We start from the raw sequence: 26,870 nt of genomic DNA, 5'->3' as shown, positions 1-26,870 counted from the left end.
AAATTTATAAAGTATAATATTTTTGGCATACTTTAAATCAATAAAATTAAAAATAATGATAACAAAATTTGTCGCCCCGCCCTCGGGTAAAGTAATTTCGGCTTAATGACCTAGTCTTCAACTCACGACGAATTTTAGAAATCATTTTTTTCAACTTAATGAATTAAAGTAAATTTTGTTTTTAAAATTCACACAAAACTTAAATTAAAAAAAAAACATATTAATTTTATATAAAACCTACAAAATAAAAATTCAGAATGGAGGGAGAAAATTAGTTCTTTAGTGTCTGCTAGCGGAAAAGACCAATCGGATTCCATTCTCGGAACTACACGAGAACAGAACAAATAACTTTAGACAGCATTATCTTTTTAGAACACTTGAATCTCCCCACACTTAGGTAGCTGTGGTGTCAAAATTGTGATTAACTTCATCGTCAATTTCTCTTGGTCCATAATCAACTTGCATATCTGTGACTTTCTCTTTAAGCCATTGGTCGGATTCCTGTGTAATATCCACAATTTCAACTAGCTTCACCTTTTATTTAGGCGATAGATTGGATACTAACCGGTTACATAACTTAAAGTTCCCCTTGGTTATAGCATCGCGAATCCGTTTAATAAGTTTCTTCATTGAACTATTAATAACGGGGTAATTTAATTTCGTATCAACAACGGGGTTCTTTGTTATCATGTCATCATTAGGTGTTACTTCATTTTCCCCACACTTAGGCGTTTTATTATTGTTAAGCACTACCGTTGGAGTTGGTAAAACAACATGGTTCTTACCAATCATTTTTGCTGGTTCAACGGTTTTGGTTGGTGGAGATTTAGACTTTCGAATCATAAAGGTGATCGATTTGTCACCACTACTAAGTGTCATTCTACCGTTTCTTACATCAAAGAACGCCCCGGTGGACGCTAAGAATGGTCGACCTAAAATTAGAGGAATGTTTGGGTCCTCTTCTATGTCAATGACAATGAATTCGACTAGAAAGGTTAAATTACCTACTTGAATGGGTAGGTTGTCAGCAATTCCAACTGGGTGCTTAATGGTTTGATCAAAGAATCGAACACTCATATCCGTTGGAGTTAACTCACCTACACCTAATCTCTTATATAAGGAAAGAGGCATAACACTCACACTTGCACCTAAATCTGCTAGTGCATCATACATGACACAATCACTAAGTAGACAAGGAACAATAAATTCACCCGGATCACCTACCCTAGGTGGAGGTTTTGGTGGAACTGTATTCACCGGGTTTACTTCTACGGCTTTTGTTTCTTGTACTTTCTTATTCTTTTTCTTCTTCTTCTTTCCAGAAGTATCACAATCTTTATTACCTATCACTTGCTCATACTCAACTCCTTTTCTTGGAAACGGGATGGGTGGTTTGTATGGTGCCACCATTGGCTTTACATACTCGGGTGGTGGTGGTGTAACTTCTTCATTGTTACTCTCATCTAAAACCTTCCCATCTTCTGGTGCTGGTTTTTCAGAATTCGTTGAAACCATATTAACATTCTCTTTCCGAGGATTTACTTCAGTATTACTCGGTAGCTTTCCTTGTTCCCTCTCACTCATCATGCTAGCAAGAGTACCTACGTGTTTTTCTAGATTCATAATGGAAGCTTGTTGAGTTCTTAATGACTGATCAAACCTCTCATTCGTTTGGGTTTGAGATGTAATAAATTGTGTTTGAGATTCAACTAGCTTTGCCATCATTTCTTCTAGATTTGGCTTTTTCTCTTCGGGTTGTTGTGGTGGTTTATATAAGCTAGGTCTTTGTTGATTGAAAGTGTTGTTTTGAGTCGGTTGGTTATTCGGACCTTGTTGGTTGTACCAGTTATTTTCGGGTCCTTTTGGATTGTAAAGAATGTTTTGATTTCGATTGAAGTTTAGCTTTGGCGGTTGATAATTATTTTGATAATTATTTCCAGGCCTTTGGTTCATATAGGAAACATTCTCTCGTTGTTCCAATGTTGGTTCAATGTGACAATCTTTCAATAAGTGTGGTCCACCGCATAGCTCACAACTGATTCGTATTGCGTGAATATCTTTATTCATCTTTTCCATTCGTCTTTCGAAAGCATCTATTTTTGCGGAAACGGAATCAAAGTCATGGCTAGAATCAGCTCTAGCCGCTTTAGATGATCGAAAGATATCTTTTTCTTGGTGCCACTCATGTGAGTGGGATGCTGTGTTATCAATAATTTTGTAAGCTTCAGTTGCGGTTTTCTTCATAATTGAACCACCAGCTGTTATGTCGATGTCTTTCCGTGTAGCAACGTTGACACCTTGGTAGAATATTTGTACTATTTGATAAGTGTCTAAACCGTGTTGAGGACATCCTCTCAACATCCTTCCGAATCTTGTCCACGCCTCATATAATGTTTCATTTGGCTTTTGTGTGAACGTAACAATTTCTCCTTGAAGTCTCACGGCTTTGGATGCCGGAAAGAATCGTTTAAGAAATTTTTCAACTAAAACATCCCATGTGTCAATCGCCCCTTCAGGTAACGATTCTAACCAATCTTTGGCTTCTCCCTTTAAAGTCCAGGGAAACAACATGAGATAGATCTGCTCATCTTCCACTTCTCGGATTTTGAATAGTGTATAAATTCTTTTAAACGTACGAAGGTGTTCGTTAGGATCTTCATTCGGTGCACCACTGAATTGGCATTGGTTAGTTACCATGTGTAGAATTTGTCCTTTGATTTCATAATCCGGCGCATTAACTTCTGGCTTAATAATGGCGTGACCTTGGCCCGTGCGTGTGGCTCTCATTCGATCTTCCATACTTAGAGGTTCCGTTACTTCCATAATTGAATTTGTTGAATACGAATCACTAGAGGATTCTGATTTAATGGTTTGTGGCTCAGGAGGAATAATTAGTGGTTCAGGATCTTGGAATTGTCCTTGAATATGCTCCGGGTTCTTAATTGTGAAGTCGGGTTCAAAAGATGGATTATCGGAAATTTGAGTTGGAGTTCTTGTTCGACTAGATGACGATTCTAAAGAAAAATCAACGGCGGCGATATTCGTTAAACGATGTCTTGATCGAGTTACAGGTGGTGAACGTATGACCGGCGGCGAACGTCTTGCTCGGTGCATTCACTGAATATCCTATTAGTTTTTAAAAAAGAAAGAAAAATTATATAAGTTATCCAATCAATAGACTTTTCTGATTTTGCCCACGTTTCGAATAGCCAAAAGATGCAGCAGAGGGGCAGGATTCGTTTGGTCTCAATATAATTGAGTACTGTTTGGCTCCAATAACCCGGTCCACGTACAAATCCAACTATTACTACGAACCAGAAAATTTTGATGTCTATCAATTTAACCACTTAAAATAAATTTTCGTAATTTTAAGAAATTTAGAGAAGAAGTAGAAAAAAAATAAGTCCTAAAAACTATAATGGCGAGAAATAAGAGAGAAAAAGAGTGCGCGTCGAAAAGTGTCGAAAAATGAAAAAGACGAAGAGTGGTTTGTAAACACGCGGTTAATCCAACCTTATAACGATCACTATCTTAAAATTAAGGCTACAAATGGAGATCACTAATTGGAATTGTAATTGATACATAGGTAAACGCGTCGAAAAATAAAAAAATAAAAATAAGAAAATAGCACGAAAAATAGCGTCGCAAAATTTTAAGGCACCTAAATCTTAGTCTAAAGAAAAAGCACTTAAGGGATTTTACGGCAAAGCCTAAAAATTCTAGAAGTAAAAATAAATACTAAGGCAAAAACTATACTTAATACTAAAAGTTGCGAGTATAGTCTAAAAAAAACTAAAGGTAATAAAACTTAAAATAATTTTTTTTATAGACAAAATCTTAAAAATATATAATTTTTTAATTTTTTTTTTTTTTTTTTTTTGAAAACGAATTTTTTTTTTTCTTAAAAAAAAACTTTTTTTTTTTTTACAGAATTTTTTTTTTTTGTTTTTTTTTTACGTTTTTTTTTTACGTTTTTTTTTTTTTTTTTATTTTTTTACGTTTTTTTTTTTAAGAAAAACGATAGTGGGAACAAAGATAGTGGTTTTTTTTTTTTTAAAAAAAACTAATACAACAAAAGAGGGACAAAGCGTGTCATTTTTTTTTCTTTTTTTTTTACAAATATAAATTAAAAATATAGTGTTTCAGCGGTCCCCGGCAGCGGCGCCAAAAACTTGATGATGTAGCGTGAGGGTACGAAATAGTATTATTTTTAATACGAAATTCGACGAAATTTGACACAAGTTTTATTAATTTACGGATGGGATATACCTAAACCTTGCTACAACACTATAAGCAGTGTACCTAATCGTAGAGTAGTGTAGTTTTTAGTAAGTCCGGTTCGTTCCACAGGGAGCTGGTGATACTTACTATATTTTTAACTATATTTATATAAAATATATATAATTATATAAGTAGTAATATTATTATAAAAGGGGGGTTTTACCGTTTAATGACCGGTTTGTCGATTCTATATTTTAAGCGTAAAGATAAATGACGATAATTAAAGTGCGTAAAATAATGACAATAAATAAAATGACAGTAAATAAAATTGCGAGTAATAAAATGACAGTAAATAAAGATACGATGAGAAATATAATAAAAGAATTATGCTTATTTAAACTTCCGTAATCATGATGTTTGACGTGTTGATTTTAATTTATTACCATGGGTTAATTGTCCTTTGTCCTGGTTTATTTGATACATCTATCTGGTTTTTGTCCATAATAGTCCATCGGTCATAAATATAAAGTGCGAGTATCCTCGTCAAATTACCCTTATACCCGAAGTCAAATATTCCAACTGATTAAGGATTTAAACTGTGACGCAGTTATCACTTCTGTCAACAATTACACCAGTTATCACTGTATGTAATCCACCCCTGTTTTAATTAGTTTATGAATATTAATTCATCCACTTGATCAGAATGAATAATCAATTACCCAACCCAATTGATTAATTAAATGATTATAACAGATTCCATATGAACATCACTAAATAGGACAACCATAATCATTATTAATTATTAGGTTAATTAATTTGAAGATAGGTTCGACAGACTCCAATGAGTTGTCACTCAATTAGACAATACCCCCCATCTATTAATAGTCAATAGTTCAATTTCCACAAGTGTCGGTCTTTTGCCCAAACCTTAATTATGGTCCAAAGTTCAATAACCCCTTCTTAATATTTTAGCCCAACATCACGATTACTTCGGCTCAAATAAGCATAATAACAACTTAGCTACGAGACATTAATGTAAAAAGGTTGAACATAACTTACAATGATTAAAAATAGCGTAGCGTTACACGGACAGAATTTCGACTTACACACTCAAACGATCTCTATCATAAATCTTATTATTATCATAATTTAAAATTAAAATTAAGATTATTGTTATATCTGATTACATTAACATTATGATAGAGAATTATAAATATAGATATTGATATTTGATATAGAAAAGTAAGAAAAAGATAGAAAAATTGATCGAAAAAAAAGTCTCCCAAATTTTGATCGTAAATCATCGCTTTTATAGCGAAATTAGAAATTGAATTTTCATTTACGACCCCTGAACTATGCTCAATTAACAACTTTTTATTATTTAATATTATTCTTATTATGAATTATTTAAATATTATATTTTATTCTTGTGCATAGTTGACTCGTAATTTTTACACCGTTGCGTCGAGCGCTGAAAGTTGGTTCATGTCCCGGTTCCGGATTTTCGAACGTCCTTGCGTACTATTTAATATCTTGTACTTTGCGTTTTGTAACTTGTACTCTTGTCATTTTTAGACGTTCTTCATCAATAATTTGAACCTTTTTTATTGTATCTTGTACTTTTGAGCTTTTTGGACCTTTGTGTCTTCAATTCGTCGTTTTCGCCTTTTGTCTTCGCACTTATTTAAAATAAACGAATATTACTTGAAAATGGAACAATTGCAACTAAAATCTTGTCTTTCTTGGGGGATTTTGCTATGAAATATATGTTCCTTTTTAGCCTTATCAACATGCGCATTTTACGTTTTACATACTAGGCACGAGTACTTAAACTTTATATATGTGTGGGTTATACAACGGCATAAACATTCCCTTTAGCTCGGTAACGTTTAATCATTGGTTTTTGAACCGTGAACGCGAATCTTAGATATGGATCCATAGGGTTTGACATCCCCACTCGGGCTAGTCGCGCTAGCATTTAACGAGTGTTTAATACTTCGAGAACATACGCACTCTCCAAGTGCACTTTCAGGGGGTATATTATTAAACGTTAAGTTAGTTACCGAGTGCCCACGGTTAAACATATACTTTATCATACTGATTTGGATTACTGTTTTGAAACGCTCTTTGTAGCACTAAAATCTCGTGGCCTACCTTACATTACTGATATACTTAAACTATAGCTCACCAACCTTTGTGTTGACGTTTTTAAGCATGTTTTTCTCAGGTGCTTAAGGTTACTTGCTTCCGCTGTTGTGCTAGTCATGCCTCGTAGACTTCCGCTATGCTTTCTAGAGTTGTCACCGCATGAAACATATTATCTTGCATTCAAACTTATATACTTTTGAACAATGTTTTGTAATGACCATTGGGGTCACATACAATTATTTATTGCTTCTACTTAGTGAAGCATGCTTTTGATGTAAAACATTCGATGTTGGTTAAAACATCACTTTATTTATGAATGCAAACTCTTTTTTGAAATCGCATATAGTACTTAACCTTGTAATGATCCTGTTGTTGATGGTCTGTACATGATGATTTAGTACCGGACATAACATTTGGTATCAGAGCATTGGTTGTAGGGAATTAGGATGCATTAGTGAGTTTGGACCGACCCAAGTAGGATTCACTAATAGGACTAATCTACAACTTGCCAGTTTACTTGTTTCTGCAGAACTTACTGCATACTGCTGCTTGCTTTTACTACCATATATCGTATACTGCTACTTGTTTACGCTACTGCATGATATTATCTGCTTTCGATTGCATGCTACTATGTTATATTACTGCTTGTTACCGTTTACTACTACTGCATGCCACTGCTTATTTCTATTGCTGTATGAACTTACTGCATGCTACCGTTTCCTTTTACTGCTATGTAAACTCGTTGTATGTTTTTGCTTACTCTCGCTACTGCGTTCTACTATCTGCTTTTAACACGTTACTTCGGTATGATGCTGTTACTATTGCCATGCTACGTACTGCTGTAAACGATCTAGGCTACTGTAGTTGTTATGCCTGATTACACGCTTGCTACATGTCTATTATTCGCTGTACCGACGTGGAGAACTCATCCTTCCCAGTTCAGATGTTTTCCTGAACTACTTACCCGCTCGTCTAACCCTAAGAACTAGTAGTGAAATCCACCTGTTACTACTGCTCCACCGTTCCAGAGATCGAAACATTACTTCACGCGATCTAGAAGATTGTTCAGTTGACACATACCCTGTACACTTTCATGATCGTCATTCATCTCTTTCATTCTTCACCACTACTCGACGACCTAACGACACTTCTATACTTAGGCATTGGAGAAGTCGGGAAGGCATCACCTTTCACAAGGTCATAGTATCTTCTACTAATGCTCAAACACATCGTATTACTACTTGCTACACGTACAACCCGACACGAGACCCAGATTGAATTTCTAAAAAGGAATCTAACGATGTTACTTGAACCCGAATATTTTGAAGAAATTTCGGAACACTTAGGCATTGATGCATGACCTATGGAACTTACGCATCCACATCGAGAAACTGTGAGATTAGTTATGTAGATTCTGTTTTGAGATGGCATAGATAAAGTACAGATAGATGAAATTGAGTATAACTGGAAGTGATCACGTTACATTGACCATATGGGGTGATACTGGAATGAACGTACGATTTAGTACGATATAATGACGCCAGGCCAGCGTGATTATATTGAAGTAAATCATGCAGAAGTTCCAATGTCACTACATGAGGAATAAGAGGTGATCCAGGGAAACTTTGGCAGGGATCACTTGAGCATACGCATTATAGTCTGTTAAAGGTAGGGAAGGAATAACCACGTAGCCCAGATTCTGTACAAGAAGGGCCTTGATTGCAGAATTGATAACCCAAAAATTTGTTATAGATATCGACACCCTGGACATTTAAGGAAAAAGTTATCAAATAGGAAAAACCTTGTACTGACTTGCGGTAGAGCAATCGTTATCTCAGTTATGGAAACTTTCCTGGATCCTGATTTTTAGTTAGGGTACGTTTCATCACAATATTTTATTGTCTCAAGGTTGTTTAATACTGGAGCGATAGAAACCTTATATCTAAGAACCTTAGTGTTATGACCAATAAACCAATAACAACCATGAGGGTTAAGTATTCTATAGGGCAAGCAAATGGTAAGCTGAGAAAGATAGAGGAATAATTTAAGGTAGTACTTTAAGATTAACAGGTGGGTCATTTGGAGATGACCTCATATTAACCAAACTTGGAAGTTTTAATGTAGTAGTTGAAAAGGATTAGTTACCTACACACAGGCACATGTTATTTGAGAAGATTGATAAAATTTTCACGGCAGTATAATAAGATTGGTTGGAATGAACTTTAAGATTAACCTAATACTCATCAAGTTAGGAAGATTTGATGAAATAGTGAGAACGAACTGACTTTCAAGGATGAAAGCGAAGGATATTGATAGTGAGAAATTTTTTTAGTATACCGCTCGAGAATGGCAAGCCAAAAGCCACCTGGGCTACTTCAACAACCCGAAAGCCCACAATGGAAGTGGGAAGGAATAACAATGGATTTCATCACGAGCTACTGAAAACAGTAGGCGGTTAGGACATCATCCGGGTTATTATTGACCATATCACCAAAACTGCTCACTTTCTAGCCATGAAAGAAATCGATACAATGGACAAACTTGCACAACGATACTTAAAGGAGATCCTATTCCGTTACTTCAGCAATTCAAATTCTATATTAAAGATTACCCAAAAATCTTATTTGATACTAATTCTTATGCAACTCTAAATCCTAGCTTATTACGAGGAATTTTTATTCGATGATAACCACAACATCATCCTTCTTACCTCGATGTTAGTCATACCAGTTCGAAATTTTTCAAAAATCAATGAGTGGTTAACTCTCATCCTCATGCCCTCTCATTCGTACCTCACTTATAAGCAACAACTTCACACTTAAGCATTTTTGGTCAAAAGACTTGTGCCCTACTAATAGTCATCAACCGCATTTAAATCCAACAGTTTTCATTTCCTCGTAACATTTTTGCTCAAATATCACATGGAATTTTCAAAAAAAAAAAATTCTTTTAATCGATCCTCATCAATCATTTTCCAACATGTAACCACCGAAATATGAAAATTTTGTTTGCCAAAATTTTTTTTCTTTCACCCACTATTTTACGGAACGATCCACTCAAAGTTTTATAAAACTAAATTTATTTTATCTGCCATTCATGCAAATTTTTGAAATTGTATCCGTTATATAAAATAAAGTAAATGATTACTTATTTTTGACAAATACATGTAGAATTTTACTTTCACTCTAACATATCAAATCTTTTGTTCAAAATATATTTTACTTTGAATGGTACGGGTTGTACATAACCCTAGTTTGCTAGAACTTCATTTCCTTCCATACATTGTCACCTTAAACAATTTCTATAAAAAATTTTCGTTGCTTGCTATATAAAATTCTTCGTTGCTCATTCGTACCCAAGTCATCGTGAAGACCTTACAACCGTCGAAATCGAGGGATTCATGTGTGTATGTGTTGAAGACACTTCTGCCACGTCATTCAGAACCCTTGGGCATCCACTGACACTTAAACCATTTAAAAATCATTGCGTTACCCCAAGAATCTTATTTGCCACGCCTGTTGGAATAATGCTCTTTCTTACATAACTATAAGTCCTGACTTATTCCAAGGGATTCTCATTTAGTGGTATTAGCACCATCAGTATTCCGACCTTAATACTAGCCATAACCTGTTTGGCACTATGCAAATTCAAGAAGCAATTAACTTCTCATCCTCGAGCTCTATCCTTCGTACCTCACTTTTAGCAACGGCTTCGTACGTAAACATTTTTGGCCCAAAGACTTGTGTCCTGATAATTACCAAAACTACATTTATGTCATTAGTTTTCGTTACCTAGTAACTGGCCACCCGATGATTCAGAGCTTTTCCACTCAATCTTTTCCAACTCGTAACCTTTGCAATACGAAAAACTATGTTTATCAAAATTTTTACACGTTGTTTATTTGTGCGGTCCTCACAAGATTTACAGACAATGAAAGTAAAAAAAAAAACTTTTCTGTCACTTACACGATTTATAAAATCATATATGTATAAATTTATACTTACTTATTTTGACACTAAGTTATATCTTCAAATTATTTAAAAACCGCTCATTTATCGAGTTATTCAACTTAAGTCAAATAGTTTTGTGCAAAATGGTACACGTTGTACCTACTTCTAAATTTACTAGGAACTTCGTTCCGTTTACATTGTCACAACAAACGGTTAAAGGTTTTGTTTTTTTCAAAACTCCCTTGGTTGATTTTATTAAAGGTTTTCGTATTAGACTACACCATGTATGAATCACACTTTTTCTCGCCCTCTGTTAGAGATGAAACTTACTATTAAGATCTTTGTTAAAAACTCTTGAGCCACTTTGGATGGCGGTTTTATAAAAATTGTTAGAAAATCTTTGCACCCATAAAATGTTCTTTTTAAAGCTAGACATGACAAAAACGTGGGCCGATAAATCAGTTTTCCGAGGTACACTCATTGGTCACCCCATGGTAGGAAAGGTACTAGGTAGGTTACTGTTTTCAATACTTTACGGTAAATCACAACACCCTCGTAAACCTCATCTCTATAAATCAGTATGTTGAGACACAAGAATCATTTTTGGAGATTCTTTTCACTCGGAGTAAACCATTCGTTAGGACCAAGGATTCACGTATCTTCTCATCCGCACATCCCCTTAAGTGCATGGATAAATTCAGAATGAACCACTCGAAGAGTTCACTCTCGTTCAAAGACCACACCTTTCGTGCGACTTTCTTTCGGAAATGTAACATAAGATACTTTGAGAACCTATGAATCTTGTTATCCCTGGGAGGGGACTGCTTAAAACATTTACGACACTGATGTGGATACTCTATATGTTTCTTCCTTCATTGGTTGCAACTGTATGTTTCTCTAGTTAACGTTAACCCTACTTCAACATGTAACTGAAAGGATGAAGTTACATTACGGAACTGTGTTTTCATTTCATCCAAGGGTAGGTTCACCTGCAGTATGGTAAACTAGGCGATATTCCTCATTGTTCGTTCAGACCGTTCTGAAGACACTATGAATAATTATGGCTTGCAAGTCCGATTGATCACTTTTAGCTAAAATTTCAATTCACTTGTTCAAATGAAACGTTCTTAAATATCGGGTTCCTTATGCCTATGGCCTCTTTCCGAAATCAAGGGGATTTGTAAAATCCGTGGTTAACACTATCCAGACATCAAATCGCATGGTTGTGATCACCATGTTTTCCATCCTACCTGTCAGCTTTGTATTACGACCTAAGCGCTCGATGTTTTAGAGGAGCTTAGAAACATTCATGATGCATTTCACGCATCCAGCTTACTGAAGGTGCCTGTAAGGCTAAACACACCATCTTTCCTTTTGTAGATATACATTCAGATGACATACTCGCGTTAATCAGAAACGAAATCAATTTGTTGATCTCTTAGGACAAGAGACTTAATTAATGGCATATACCTATTCTTACTTTCATACGTCGAAGTACCTTTCAAGGTAAATAACTCACTTCTGAGCCACCAGTCTCACGGAACTTTGATACGCTCCTTCTTATTTAAATGCGGTACCATTGTTGGTCACTCCTTAAAATTTCGGGACAAAATTTTCTTTAACAGGTGGGTAATGTAACGACCCTGGTTTTCCCAACGTTTAATTTATAATTATTGTTATTAATACTTGTGTTTAATGAATGTATTGTTTATATACATTTACTTGTTACCGCGATTAACTTTTAAATGCCCGAAACGTCTTTGTGACACACATACTTTTCACGAATGATATTTTTAAATATCATTTACATTCATGATTAAGTTTTATTAATCATTTTAATTAACTATGGTTATTAGTTAATTACTTGGGCCTTGTTGGGTTACATTGCTAATTACTTGAACTTGGGCTTTGATTAATGTTAATGGACTCATGATTAATGGACTTAAGAGCCCACCCTACACACTTAATGGATTAATTAGCCCATTACTATCATGCAAGTATTACATTTGAACTTAACTAGATAGATTAGTGCACATGGTATCTAGTTACAACATACTTACACATCTTCCCCATGAAAACACACCTTATAACCACCTTTTTGAGTCAATTACATGAAGAAACTAGTGGACTAATCCCTCCCCCTTTCTCTTTGTGCAAACCAACGGCCAAGAGGCCTTTTAGGGAGAGTTCAACATTTATTTTTTGATTACTTATTCATTTGTTCTTCATTCACTTCACACACACACCAAATACTTCCATTTTCTCTCATCTTTTCTCTCTAAAATTGTAAGTAATAAGAACTTTTCTTCTTCCTTTCTCTAGTTTGTTCTTCACTTTATCTTGGTCATACAAGAACATACAAGAACTAAACTTTCTAGTTTATGTTCTACATTTATTGTTTCAAAATATTGTAAGTTCATGTGTTGTTAAAAGCATACTTGTAATTCATGTTTGTAAACTTAAAGTTTACATTCTTAAAGATCAATCTTTGGCTTGAATCTTTAAAGTATGAACAACCATGAACTAATTACTTGTTTATCTAGCTTATTTCTTCATTTACTTGCACTTTAAAATCGTGATTCATGATGTTGTTGGTCAAGTGTTACTAGTTAACTTTGATCTCATACTTTCTTGAACTAAAGTTAACTTTAAAAGTTCAAGAACATAGAAGTATAACTCTTTAGTTTTAACTTCAAATACTTATGAAAGATCTAAGTTTATATAGCTTATGGTCTACTAACTTTGTCATAATCAAGAGCTTATAAGCTTACAGACACTTTACAAGATGATAATCTAAGTTTTGTAGCTTATGGTTTCATTAAAGTAAAGGTTCAAGTGTTATTACTTAGGATTTAACTTAATAACTTTAGATCTAGACTTTTGAGTCTTGGATCTTCAAGATCAAACTAAGAACTATGTTCTACATCTTAAGATCTTGATTAGTTAGTTTACTTTCAAGTTGTAGTTCAATATTACTTTTATAATTCATGTTTGTGTCAAACCTAAGATCTTGATGTAACTTTGGTTCATCAAACTACTTGCAACACTTGATTGTGTTGTGCTACACATCTTAGACTTACACAAGTGTTATGATAGTCAAAACTTGGTAAAGATGATGTAAACCCATCAACGAGTTGTACACTTGAAGCTATATGCATCAAGGATGAGAACCGTGATGAACATCAAGCACCAAGAACCACCGGAACCTACTGTTTTCTATTTTATGGGTCTGATCAGTAGAACCTGGGCTACTGTAATGTTGATATTCAGATAGCTCTTTTCGATTAGATAATTTTTCGTTTAAGACTCGCCTTAATCCGAGTTACGGTTTAGGATTTATGGCCCTCCGAGTGTCACTATGTCCTTTTAACGTTGTGCTGAAAATTCTAACCTACTAGCACTTAGACCGTCACCACGGTCAAACTAAGATGAGTTTGCTTCTGGAAATTTTACCACAACTAAAGGACTCATATACGGAGCCATGGTCACTGGTCTCACCTCTGTTCGGTTTGTGTGGAGGCCGTGGCGACTGACCGAAGTCAGCCTTCGTTTTAAACTCTTTTCTTGAACAAAACTTACTTTATACCTTTCGTTTGATGATGAATGATGATGATCTTTAAGACCTAATTTACTTACTTTTAAACCTATTGGGACGATTTACTGACTTAGTAATATTTGACTTAGGTTGAGGACTTTCCGGACCTACATACTTGATCACTTTCCCACACCAACGTTACTACTACTATACCACTACTTATCATTGTGAGTTATAGCATACCCTTTTTACTTTAACTTATTTTGGGAACTGAGAATACATGCGCATTTTACGTTTTACATACTAGGCACGAGTACTTAAACTTTATATATGTGTGGGTTATACAACGGCATAAACATTCCCTTTAGCTCGGTAACGTTTAATCATTGGTTTTTGAACCGTGAACGCGAATCTTAGATATGGATCCATAGGGTTTGACATCCCCACTCGGGCTAGTCGCGCTAGCATTTAACGAGTGTTTAATACTTCGAGAACATACGCACTCGCCAAGTGCACTTTCAGGGGGTATATTATTAAACGTTAAGTTAGTTACCGAGTGCCCACAGTTAAACATATACTTTATCATACTGATTTGGATTACTGTTTTGAAACGCTCTTTGTAGCACTAAAATCTCGTGGCCTACCTTACATTACTGATATACTTAAACTATAGCTCACCAACCTTTGTGTTGACGTTTTTAAGCATGTTTTTCTCAGGTGCTTAAGGTTACTTGCTTCCGCTGTTGTGCTAGTCATGCCTCGTAGACTTCCGCTATGCTTTCTAGAGTTGTCACCGCATGAAACATATTATCTTGCATTCAAACTTATATACTTTTGAACAATGTTTTGTAATGACCATTGGGTCACATACAATTATTTATTGCTTCTACTTAGTGAAGCATGCTTTTGATGTAAAACATTCGATGTTGGTTAAAACATCACTTTATTTATGAATGCAAACTCTTTTTTGAAATCGCATATAGTACTTAACCTTGTAATGATCCTGTTGTTGATGGTCCGTACATGATGATTTAGTACCGGGCATCACACTATATATTATTATGTGTGTGCACTAACCCTTGATTGAAGGTTTATCCAGCTCGTTGAGTTCATATCACTCCTTACTTGATATTATGACTTATGTGTGGACTAATCCTCTTTTCTATGAGTCTTATATTGCACATTTCAAGGGGGAGCTATATCATCTACCGCTATGTAAGATTTAAGGGAGAGCATTACTCTAGGGCGCGCTTAGTTCCAGGGGGAGCTAACCTTTTTGTTTCGACAAAAGGGAGAGAAAGTGTATGGTAAGTGATGTTAACACTTATGTCGGCTTACATAACTAAACACTTACTCATATATTTGTCATCATCAAAAAGGGGGAGAATGTTGGTTGAGAATCCAATTATAATATTTAAAAGTCAATCACTTTGTTTTGATGATGATACAAAAGAGACTTTGTTTTGATGATGACACAAAAGAGATAAGTGCTTAATCATATGTAAGACAACATGAGTTCGTAAGCCTACACTATCTCTAGCAAAAGACCAATGCATAAATAAACATCTTGGTAAAAGTGGTACGCGGCTGCACCACGGTCGACCGTGAACCTGACCGTGTGTGTTTTGTACCAACGAATTTAAGTTTTTCTAAAACTGTCAATCTACGGCTAACCTCACGGTCAACCGCAGTTCGACCGCAGTTTTCTCCGTCACCAAATTCATCCACTTTAAGTTAGACCACTTTGAGGCATCTATAATTTATAAAACTTTTTCAAACTTACTTATAATAGTTGCGTTCTTTGTTTTCAAACGAGTTTTGAAGCAAAAGATGTTAATCTTGATTAATCACACCTAATGACACCTTAATGACAAGTTAACTTGAAATAAGATTAAACACGCAAGTGTTATATCCTTTTATCCTATTGCATATTGTCATTTAAACATACTAATAATGGTCATTAAAGTCCCAATTAAGGAGTTGCTCTCCCATTACTTTTAAGTATCATTTGTATGTATGTAAGTGTAAATAATCCAAGCTAGTCATGGTTGTAACAAGAATTAATTAAGTTTCAACTAGATTCAAACTAGTTCAATTAAGATGTAACAAGGTTCTAAAGAACTAGATACTTCCATCAAAGAAAAGACAAGTTGGTGAAGACATAGGTATGAGGTTTGGAATGTAGTGGTTTATCTCTTTATGATTAGTGCAACTAGTCAAAGTGTTTTCAAACTAGTTCAATGGAGTTATAACAAGGTTCCAATGGGCAAGATACTTCCATCAAAGATGAAGACAAGGGTTTAAAGATGTGGGTAATGAAGTTTGGATGCTAGTGGTTTGTCAAGGGACAAAAATATGCATTTACCTTATTAGGAAATCAATGACAATGGTCAAGGACATTGGACTTTCCTCTTTAGCTAGCACATGTCAACCTCCATGTATATGTCCAAGATCAAAGGGGTAATGGAGTTAACTTCTAGGTGTATTAAGCATATTTTGAAGGCTCTATATTGGGTAAAGAAGCCAAAAATTCAAAGAAAAAAGAGCTCCAACGGATATGTTGAAATGCTGACAGAAGTTGTACGGTCACCCGCACGGTCGACCATGTTTCGACCGCAGTTTTGTCTGTCAAGTTTTTCTTAGAATATAAATACACATCTTTGCCAAACTAGAAGACCACCTCTTTCCAACATTCTTTCAAAGTCATATCTACTGATCTCCCAAGCCTCAAACACATATCAATGGAGAGATTATAAGAGAGAAAGAGAGATTCTACTTACACTAAGTAGAATTGAAATGTAAACTTTATATTTATCATTTGTATCTTTAAGTTTACTTTGTAAGACACTTCCTTAGGGGGTCAAGGAAGTTAGATAGTTCTTATGATAGGAAATACCATCTTACTTAATGATTCAACTTCCTTAAATGGATCTAGGAAGTTGATCATTTCCATTGGGAATTAAGTTGGTGTGACCTATTGAAGAACTATGAGTGATTGTAAGCTTAGCTATAAGTTTACTTTTAAGCTATCTTCTTAAAGGGATCTAGAAGGTAGTTGTGATTTCACTAGGCTAGAGCATTAGGATCTTGTGGTAAGAGCATTTGGTGTTTGTGAATTCTTTAAAGGGATGTAAGGGTTCATAAGTAGCGGCTTATCGAGGAGCTAGTGTTGTATCCGGACACTCCACCGGGTTTGGGGTATCATAGTGAAGAAAACTCTCAATTCGTAGAATTGGAAAGTGGATTAAGGTGGATTAGTTAACATCCACCCGAACCACTATAAATCCTTGTGTTTGTGCACTTACATTCTTTACATACTTGCATTAACAAACACAAACACTTCCACGCTTAAAACTTATGTTTTAATTGTTAAAGATTTCGAAAAAGTTTTAAGAAACCACTAAGTAACTATTCACCCCCCTCTAGTTACTTACAACCGCAACTCGATGTGCGCAAGGCACCCTTGAGTAAAATTCAAGGGTTAAAGGGGCAATCTTATGTGCATTGTTGAATCATACGGGAGTCGAACTCCTGATCTCTCGTTAAGAGAGGCATACCATTACCACATGAGCTAGAACAAAAGGTTTGATTTATATTGAGAAGATTTGAAAAAATGCAACGGTGAAAATAGTAGAGGAAGAAGAGAGATATCAAATGTACTTTTTTCTTTTTTCTTTTTAGGATAACCCCTTAAGTTTTTGAAGAAATATAATTTTAACTTTTAAAATTATTATTTATATATATATATATATTATATATTATCATTATTATAACAAATGAATTATAGTTCAAAATACTTTGCAAAAAATAATGTTTATCAAAATGGTACTTCGCATTTAACTTTATAGACTTAATAACTAAATTAAAGTTACTAATATGTTTGATTGTATTATGTTACATATTTTTCAAGCACTAAATCATTTGAAATTATCAGTCATCAGACTAATTTTTCGTTTCACATGTTTTGAGGCCCCCTTATAAAACTGGATCAAGGTTCGCTACTGCTTTCAGTAATTCAAATCTTAGCCTGAGCTTGTGATCTCATTTGCTTCACAATTTCTCCGCCTCCACTAAAAATACTCCCAAACGTTGGTACAAGTATTTGTACACCGTATCTTCTGGTCTAATATCATGCGATTCCTTTTCATATGCAGGATTTCCTCTTCCATAGTCGTTCTTCTAGTCAGCCATCATCAAAATATAAGGTGACCAATCACACTAACTGAAAGCCTTAAAGAAAAGTACACGTAAAACATAACAATAAACTATGTTGCCACCGAACCTACTTGTTCTGATATCATATAAGTGATTGTTTCAAACTACAAACTAAGTATTTCAACGATTAAAAGGTACACATATTAACAATCTTAGTTCATTTTTAGAAATAAAACATCTAAATAAACCATCAACACAAAAAATGATTATAACATGACTTTGGATAAATAAATTACTATTATCTTAATCAATCAATATCAATACATAATACATAATAGACTCAAAATATCAATTTGCAAGTATAACAATCGATTGAAGTTAATGACACCGATCAAAATGTTCAAAATTAAATACAAATTGCTTGAAACGATATCATAAAAAACAATAAAGATGCTTACAACGTGTAAAGTTTGTGCAAGCATTTGTGTGAGCTACAATTAGTTTTCAATTTTTGATAGTAGGGTTTTGTCAGAAACTGACACAAATGTTAGAAAAACGGACACTGTCTAGTCAGATTCAGATTACACTTTTTGACCAAAAAATGTTAAAAATAACTATGACTTTACAATCTATAGTATATATTAAATTTGTAAAATGATGACATCATAATTAACCTATTTTCTTTGTTAAAAAAAATTAAAAATAAAAAATAAAAAAATCTAGACATCTTACATGACGTCATTTAATTTTTTAATTTTGACTTTATTTTTTTTTACGGAGTAATATTTTCTCTTTCTCACTAGGTCTTATCACACTCTTTTTCAACTTCATTTTTCTTCATCTATTCTCTGTAACATTTGATTATAGGGTTTCTTCAGTCGTATTTCACAAAGAAAGCAAAAAAGGAAGAATCCATGATGAAGATAAGAATGACGGTTGTTTAAGAGAAAAAGGAGGTTAAGAGATTAGGGTTTTATTATCTAGATACAAGGCTCGAATTAAGATCTGGCCCCATTAACAAATTTATAACTTTCCTCTCTCTCTCTCTCGATGGCGATTTGGCAGGAACGTCTTTTACGCTAATTTTGCCCTAATTTCATCAAATCGATCCATTTTTTCTCAAAATTATCTCAATCAATCCATAGTTTTAGTATCTCCCGAGTATTCCGATTCTCTATTTCTGTTATAATCGTTTTTTTTACGGTGAATTAATCATGTCCCCAAACATTCGTACAAAAAGGAAGGTTAAAATGCCGAACAAATTCGATGACTCTGTGGTAACAATGAATACTAGGAATCGAAAGAAGAGTTCAACAGAGATTAAAAATACTGCTATTAAGGAAGTTTCGTTCAATTCGGAGGAGGAATTAGCAGAGCTGGAGGTTGAGGTAGATGGAAGAGAGTTTGAAAATGAATGTTGATCCTCTAATTGAAAACCCTAAGGTAACTGATACTGCTCAAAATGTTGTTCATGATGTACCTGTGTCTGTAATTGGTCCTATTATGCATGAGGAAACACCTGCAGTTAAATTGTCATATGCTAATGCTGTTACTCAGAATAAGGACAAATTAGAGACAATTTTGGAATATATTCCACCTAATGTTGACCAGGATGGTAATGAATTTGTTATTTTTGATGAAGAATTGGTTAATGAAGGTAGTATTAAGTGGAACTCTACAGCCTGTGGTTATATGATAGGTTGCTCCATGTCTTATAATGCATTGCAATACAATTTAAGGAAAATGTGGAGTAAATTTGGTTTTAAGGAAATGATAATGGATGATAAGCAAGTTTGTTATTTCAAATTTAATTCTGAAGAAGGTATGAACAAAGTTGTTGAAAGCAGCCCATGGTTGGTTAGTGGTAAACCTCTATTGGTATGTAAATGGAGTCCTGACCTGCAAATTGAAAAAACTGACCCAAATATGATGCCTATTTGGGTTAAACTGCATAATGTACCATTGGAGGCTTGGAGTGTTAAAGGAATTAGTACTATTGCAAGTAGAATTGGCAAACCTATGCAAATGGATAGTGTTACTGCCAATATGTGCAAAGGTACTGGTAGAGCTGGATTTGCTAGGGTTATGGTTGAGATGGATGCAAGTAAAGGTTGTGTGGAGGATGTGAATATTCACTACCTTGATAAAGAACAAAAAGTTAAAACAATCAAAGAGGTTAAAGTTGAATATTCTTGGAAGCCTAAGGTGTGTTCTCATTGTGCTGTGTTTGGGCATGAACATAAAGATTGCAAGAACAGACCTAAAACAGTTGAAGAAGTTCAGAAAGATAATGGGAATAAAGATAATGATGGCTATGCTGAGGTGAGATATAAGAAGAAATTTGATGTTAATAAGAAAGTTGAGAACAAGTTAAGGAATACAGGCAAAAGTCACATGGAATACAGACCTAAGCCAGATAATACCAAACAAAAGAAAGTTGATAGTATGGACCATCATATGAGCACAAATAAGTATGCTGTCTTAGCAGAAGATACTACAGATGCAGAGAATGAGTCTTTGGTTGATCCAAGGTCTGTTGTGGATAAATTCATCAAAGACAAAATTCAACCATCAGCTGAAATCACTAAGAATTGGTCATATGATATGGTCAAATACTTTCAATTAAGCTGGGAAAGTATGCTAAAAAATAAGGATATTGAAAGTGATGATGATGATGATGATGATGATGATGATGATATAGTTGAAGTCAATGATGAATTCCTAGAATTGAATAAGAATGAATTGAAGGGTAGTGACCCTTCAATTCTTGTTTGATATCTTTCACTTCATATAAGTTGCTATAATGGAGTTGAAAATAGCAACTTGGAATATTAGGGGAGCTAATACTCTTGATAAGCAGAATGAAGTTAGAAATTTGATTCAAACTGAAAAGTTAAGTATTTGTGCAGTGTTAGAAACCCATCTTAAGACCAAAACAGTTAAAGATATAAGCAATTATATTTTTGGTAATTGGGATTGGATTTCTAATGTGAAGTATAGTAGTAATAGTTGCAGAATGATCATTGGTTGGGATCCTAATAAGGTCAGAGTGATGGTTATTCACATGAATAAGCAAGCTACATTTTGTAAGGTTGAAACTGTGAATGCTAAGTCCAGTTTCTTCTGCACATTTGTTTATGCTAGTAATAATGGGATTGAAAGAAGGAGACTGTGGGCTGATCTAGAAAATCATAAGTCAATTTCTGCAAATAAACCATGGGTGATTTTGGGGGATTTCAATGTTATTTTGAAGGTAGATGAGCATAGTGCAGGGGGCTCAAGTATGACAGAAGATATGAATGAATTTCAAGAGTGTGTAAATAAAGTTGAAATTGAGGATATTTGCAAGACTGGTTTCCAATTCACTTGGACAAAATCTCTGCAGAATCCTAATTGTGACATTTTGAAGAAATTGGATAGAGTAATGGCTAATGAAGAGTGATAAGGCTAAAAAGGAACATATATTTCATAGCAATATCCCTCCTAAATAATAGATTTTTATATGTAATTGTATTATATTTTCATTGTAATTGTTTAAATAAATAAATGTGAAGACGAAGCACGAAGATTAAAGAATTGAAGAAAAAGTGCCACTAAAGCCATAGTACACTTAAAAGTGCCAATAAAAAGTTAGTAAAAGACTCGCACGGATTTTGAAATTTAAGGAGAACAATTTTTGTGCAAATTACAAATCGTGAAACGTAAAGTGCACGATATAAAATAGTACGAAAGGACGTTTGAAAATCCGGAACCAGGACATGAGTCAACTCTCAACGCTCGACGCAACGGACTAAAAATTACGAGTCAACTATGCACGAGAATATAATATAATATTTAAATAATTATATTAATTATTTAAATATTATAATTATATAAATAATATGTCGGCAAAGCAAAGTTCCAAACTTGGATGAGCTGTATTCACGATCTCCGTGACTCGCGGAGATCCCAGCCTTTTTCTATCGCGACTCGCGGAGCACAAGATTTCAGAAATGCCTATAAAAGGCTCGAGCATTTGGCCGAGTAAAATAACATAATAATAATAATACTCCGTAGTATAATATAAATAAATATAATATATATATATATATATATATATATATATATATATATATATATATATATATAGTATAGATTATTGTTATATTAGATTAGTTTTGGTTATGTAAAAGTTATTTTTACGGGTTTTTAAAGTCGAAATTCTGTCCGTGTAACACTACGCGATAAATACTCAATGTAAGTTATGTTCTCCTTTTTAAATTAATGTCTCGTACTTAAGTTATTATTATGCTTATTTGAGCCAAAGTAATCATGATGTTAGACTAAATATTAAAGACGGGGTAATTGGGCTTTGTACCATAATTGGGGTTTGGACAAAAGAACGACACTTGTGGAAATTTGACTATGGGCTATTAATGGGCTTTATATTAAATTAATGATACCTCATTAATTTAATATAAAGGTTATGATTTTACATATCTATATATAACCACATACGCTTAATCGGACACGATGGGCGGGATATTTATAAGTACGAATTATTGTTCATTTGACCGGATACGGGGATGGATTAATAGTCAATGGACTCATTAAAACAGGGGTGGATTACATTCAAGGGTAATTGGTGTAATTGTTAACAAAGTATTAAAACCTTGGGTTACACGCAGTCGATATCCTGGTGTAATTATTAAACAAAGTATTAAAACCTTGTTACAGTTTAAGTCCCCAATTAGTTGGAATATTTGACTTCGGGTATAAGAATAATTTGACGAGGACACTCGCACTTTAAATTTATGACCGATGGACTGTTATGGACAAAACCAGACGGACATATTAAATAATCCAGGACAAAGGACAATTAACCCATGGGCATAAAACTAAAATCAACACGTCAACCATCATGGTTACGGAAGTTTAAATAAGCATAATATATTTTATTTCATATTTCCTCGTACTTTTATTTATTGTCATTTTAATTATTGTTATTTATTTTATATTGTTATTTAAATATCGTCATTTACTATACGCTTCGCTTAAAATATAAATCGACAAATCGGTCATTAAACGGTAAACCCCCTTTTATATATTATTATATATAATTATATATATTTTGTACAAATATAGTTGTTTAAAAATATAGTGTGCAATAAGCCCACTCCCTGTGGAACGAACCGGACTTACTAAAAACTATACTACTCTACGATTAGGTACACTGCCTATAGTGTTGTAGCAAGGTTTAGGTATATCCCATTTGTAAATAAATAATTAAAACTTGTGTAATTTGTAACGTATTTCGTAGTAAAATATAGTACTATCACGTACCCCCACGCTACGACATCAAGTTTTTGGAGCCGCTGCCGGGGAATCGGCGAAACGCTATATTTTTAATATATATTTGTATAAATATATTTTTAGAAAAACAATATAAAATTTAAAAAAAAAAAAACGTTTTACATCCTCCGCGACTTGCGGAGTTGTAAGGCAAGTGGAACCGCGACTCGCGGAGCCGCCCTGTCTGACGCGCCTGAAACCCTAAACCAGCATTTATTTCGGTATATTATTATTTATTATTATTAATAAACCCTAAATTAGTTAATTAATTTATTAATTAGTTTTAGTTTTATTATTATTTTGTTTATTTAGTTTAATTAGTTTTATTAAATTATAAAATTAATAGTTTTATTAAATAAATAATATAAAAATAATATTTTTATAAAAATTGTACTTTTTACGGATTTTAGTATATTTTTATATTTTGTCCCTTTTTATTTGTTTTTAGCGTAATATTTGTATGTTTTTCGCTCGTATTTAGTTTTAATCCATAGTTTTTTGCCATAGTTATTTTTACTTCTAGATTTTTAGGCTTTGCCGTAAAATCCCTTAAGTGCTATTTCTTTAGACTAAGATTTAGGTGCTTTAGAATTTTGCGACGATTTTAAAATTTTAGTGCCTTTTAAGACACGACGCGCTATTTTCTTATTTTTATTTTTCGACGTTTTTTTTGACGCGCATTCTTTTTCTTTCTTATTTCTCGACGCTTTAGTTTTTAGGACTTAGAAATTTTCTCTATTTCTTATCTAATATCTCAAACGGAAAGAAAAATTATTTGAGTGGTTAAATTAATGGACGTTGACAATTTTCTGCTTCGTAGTAATAGTTGGATTTGTTAGTGGCTGAGTTGTGAGCTTCCGATTTAAAGGGTTCTGGCTCCCTGCTGCATCTTTTGGCTATTCGAAACGTGGGCAAAAGCAGAAAAGTCTATTAATTGGACAACTTATATAAGTTTTTCTATTTTTATAACTAATAGGATAATTAGTAAATGCACCACATTGTAGCTAAAATTTGGCCATCGCAATAAAATGGAAAATTTTGAAAACAAGGCTATGGAAACTCTTTTTGATATCCAAAATCAATTAAATCAATACTCTCAAACGGGTGTTGATGACAATTCGTTCGGTCAATCTTGGATCACGAATGACGAAGCAATAACTGGTTGTGAAATCTGTGGAGATTATCACTCAACATGGGAATGTTATTATTACGTTCCTATGGAAAATTACGCACCCATGGAACCTGAATGGAATGATTATGAGGAATACAATTCTAATTGGGATTATTCCCAAGAATATATCCAAACTCAACAACCAGTAGACGAGGAAAATTATGTGTCTGAAAATTTATTAGCCAATATGAAAATCAAACTCGAAGAACTTGATGCTCAAAATGAACAAATGAGAGAGTTTGTAAATAGGCAAGCTGAAACTCTATCAGATTACACACCTATTGATCTGAGGAGTCGTGTGCAAGAAAATCTCATATCATCGAATTTTGATGAATTCGAGAGCTCCGAAATCACCAATTATCCCAATGATACTTTTTATTCAGCTTTAGCAATTTCACAACATATCGACACATTAGCCTCAACCGACGAAATCATCGATCCATCTATGGATGAAGAAGAAGTAAGGATGACAAATTGGTACTCTTGGGAAAATGATAACATTGAAAATTTTACCCCCGAGACCAAAATGGTGGGACCGATAAGTACCGTTAATGAAGAAGAATTTGCTTCAATCCAGCCACAACCTTCCAACCCAATATTCTTAATAGACGAGTCATCTACCAAAGATGAATTACAAGCTGTAATAGATATTGACACCTCGAATTTCACCCAATTGGGTAATAGAGGTGAAAACTTTGATTCCGAGAATGAACGAAAGGAAGTGTTAGGAATTGTCCACCCTATAGAAATATGTATGTCGGTGTATATCGATCCATTTGACCAAGAACCAGAAAAGAGACATATCCATTTACTAAAAGCTACACTTAAAAAAGAATTAAGTAGTGATATTCGGGTGGGTCTAAACTTTAAACCCATTGATATATTTTATACCACCCAAGATGTAAATAACTGGCTCACTATTTTAATTCGTGGAACTTATTCTACCGACTTCACATGTCGTCAGCTAAGTGTAGGGAAGTCTAACCCCACTTAATGTTAAATTAGGGGTTCGGGTTAGTGCATAACTCGTTAATAAAAATGCATGATGAGTTAGGGTAAAAGACATATTTTCAAAACTTAGATAACAGTTCAGAAAAGCAACCGTTTTTGAAGAAAAACATGTGTGATAAAACAAGAAGGAATGAACGATGAGGTGCACCATCTATCATCCTGCAATTTTATGGTATCTTTAACTACTTTCTACACTAATCACCCTCATGAATTTATAATTATAGTCTGATTTCATGCAAATGAGGGCATTGCATGATCTTAAGTGTGGGGAAGGGTTATAAATTCTCTCGGGTTTACACTTGGTTTTATTTGCCAAATTTTGTGAAATTTTAAAAAAATTTCAACTAAATGAATTTAAAATCATGTTTATATATATTTATGAACGGTGAAAACTAGGTGTTAATACCGAAATTATCGTTACCTCGGAAAGGACATAAATTGAGAAACACCCTAAAACGATTGAATTCATTTAAAATGGAATAAAGGAGAATAAAAAGGCAAAGAAAGAAACTAAGTGTGGGGAGAATGTACCAAGTTATTCAATTAAAAACTATATATCACATGTTTCTGTAAAGTTATTGCAGGTGCTTTTGTTTTGGACTAAATTAACTGTTTTACCCGATTTACTGTAATATATTTGAAAGAAAAGATGGATCTACACGATGAATCAATTCCATCATTAAAAGGATGTAAAGTCTTCCGAAAAAGACACGCGCTTCTTGATTTAGGTCATGAAGTTGTCGTCTAGACTAGCTGTAGGTTGACGAAAAATCTAGAAAAGTCATCTCTAAAATCAGCAGGAAATCCACGGACCTCAGCATCAAACAGGGTCGCCAAGTGGTCAGATTTATCCTAACCATGAGAAGGATTTATCTCGTACAATGTGGGGCACCGTGCAAATTAGCTTGATAAGACTAATGAATCAGATCTCCAGAAAGGATAATCTCCTTAAAGATCAAAAATCAGCTTTTAAGCCTGATATTACTCAATCCTTGAGATTGACCTCAAAGATTGAGAATTACAAACTCATGGAATTCAATGATATCTAAACTCGAGCTTGAACGAGAAAATATTTTGATCAAAAATAAAACCGATTTGTTTTCTGAAAACCCATTTTCAATGCGTTCATTACCTTTGAACATAAAATCCTAGGAATTCACCTGGAATTCATTAGGTCACCTGAACCAAATCGGGTGTCAACCGTAAGAACGGTGGTTGCATAGCATGGTCGGAGACAGGACCTTGTGCCAGACCGAAAAATCATAGGATGATCTTTACTATTGCTCCTACAAAGGATAGTAATAGCATCCGACACGTTTATAGACCATAATCAAAAGCAAGTCACGGG

General features: G+C 34.1%; 1 protein-coding gene and 1 non-coding gene across 2 annotated transcripts; both read left to right on the top strand.

Annotated features, from left to right (window-relative positions):
- Window positions 1-2,332: 2,332 nt before the first annotated feature.
- Window positions 2,333-2,439, top strand: LOC139903537 (small nucleolar RNA R71). The gene has a single exon (XR_011778351.1). It is a non-coding gene; the product is annotated as a small nucleolar RNA R71 (small nucleolar RNA).
- Window positions 2,440-20,812: 18,373 nt separating this feature from the next.
- On the top strand, window positions 20,813-21,451 carry LOC139901362 (uncharacterized). Its single transcript, XM_071884084.1, has one exon. It carries the CDS (start codon window positions 20,813-20,815, stop codon window positions 21,449-21,451), a length of 639 nt encoding a protein of 212 aa, XP_071740185.1.
- The last annotated feature ends 5,419 nt before the right edge of the window (window positions 21,452-26,870 follow it).

The sequence above is a fragment of the Rutidosis leptorrhynchoides genome, chromosome 3, assembly GCF_046630445.1.
Source record: "Rutidosis leptorrhynchoides isolate AG116_Rl617_1_P2 chromosome 3, CSIRO_AGI_Rlap_v1, whole genome shotgun sequence".
Taxonomy (NCBI): domain Eukaryota; kingdom Viridiplantae; phylum Streptophyta; class Magnoliopsida; order Asterales; family Asteraceae; genus Rutidosis; species Rutidosis leptorrhynchoides.
The sequence above is the reverse complement of the archived record's forward strand: the minus strand, read 5'-3'. Positions and strand labels throughout refer to the sequence as shown.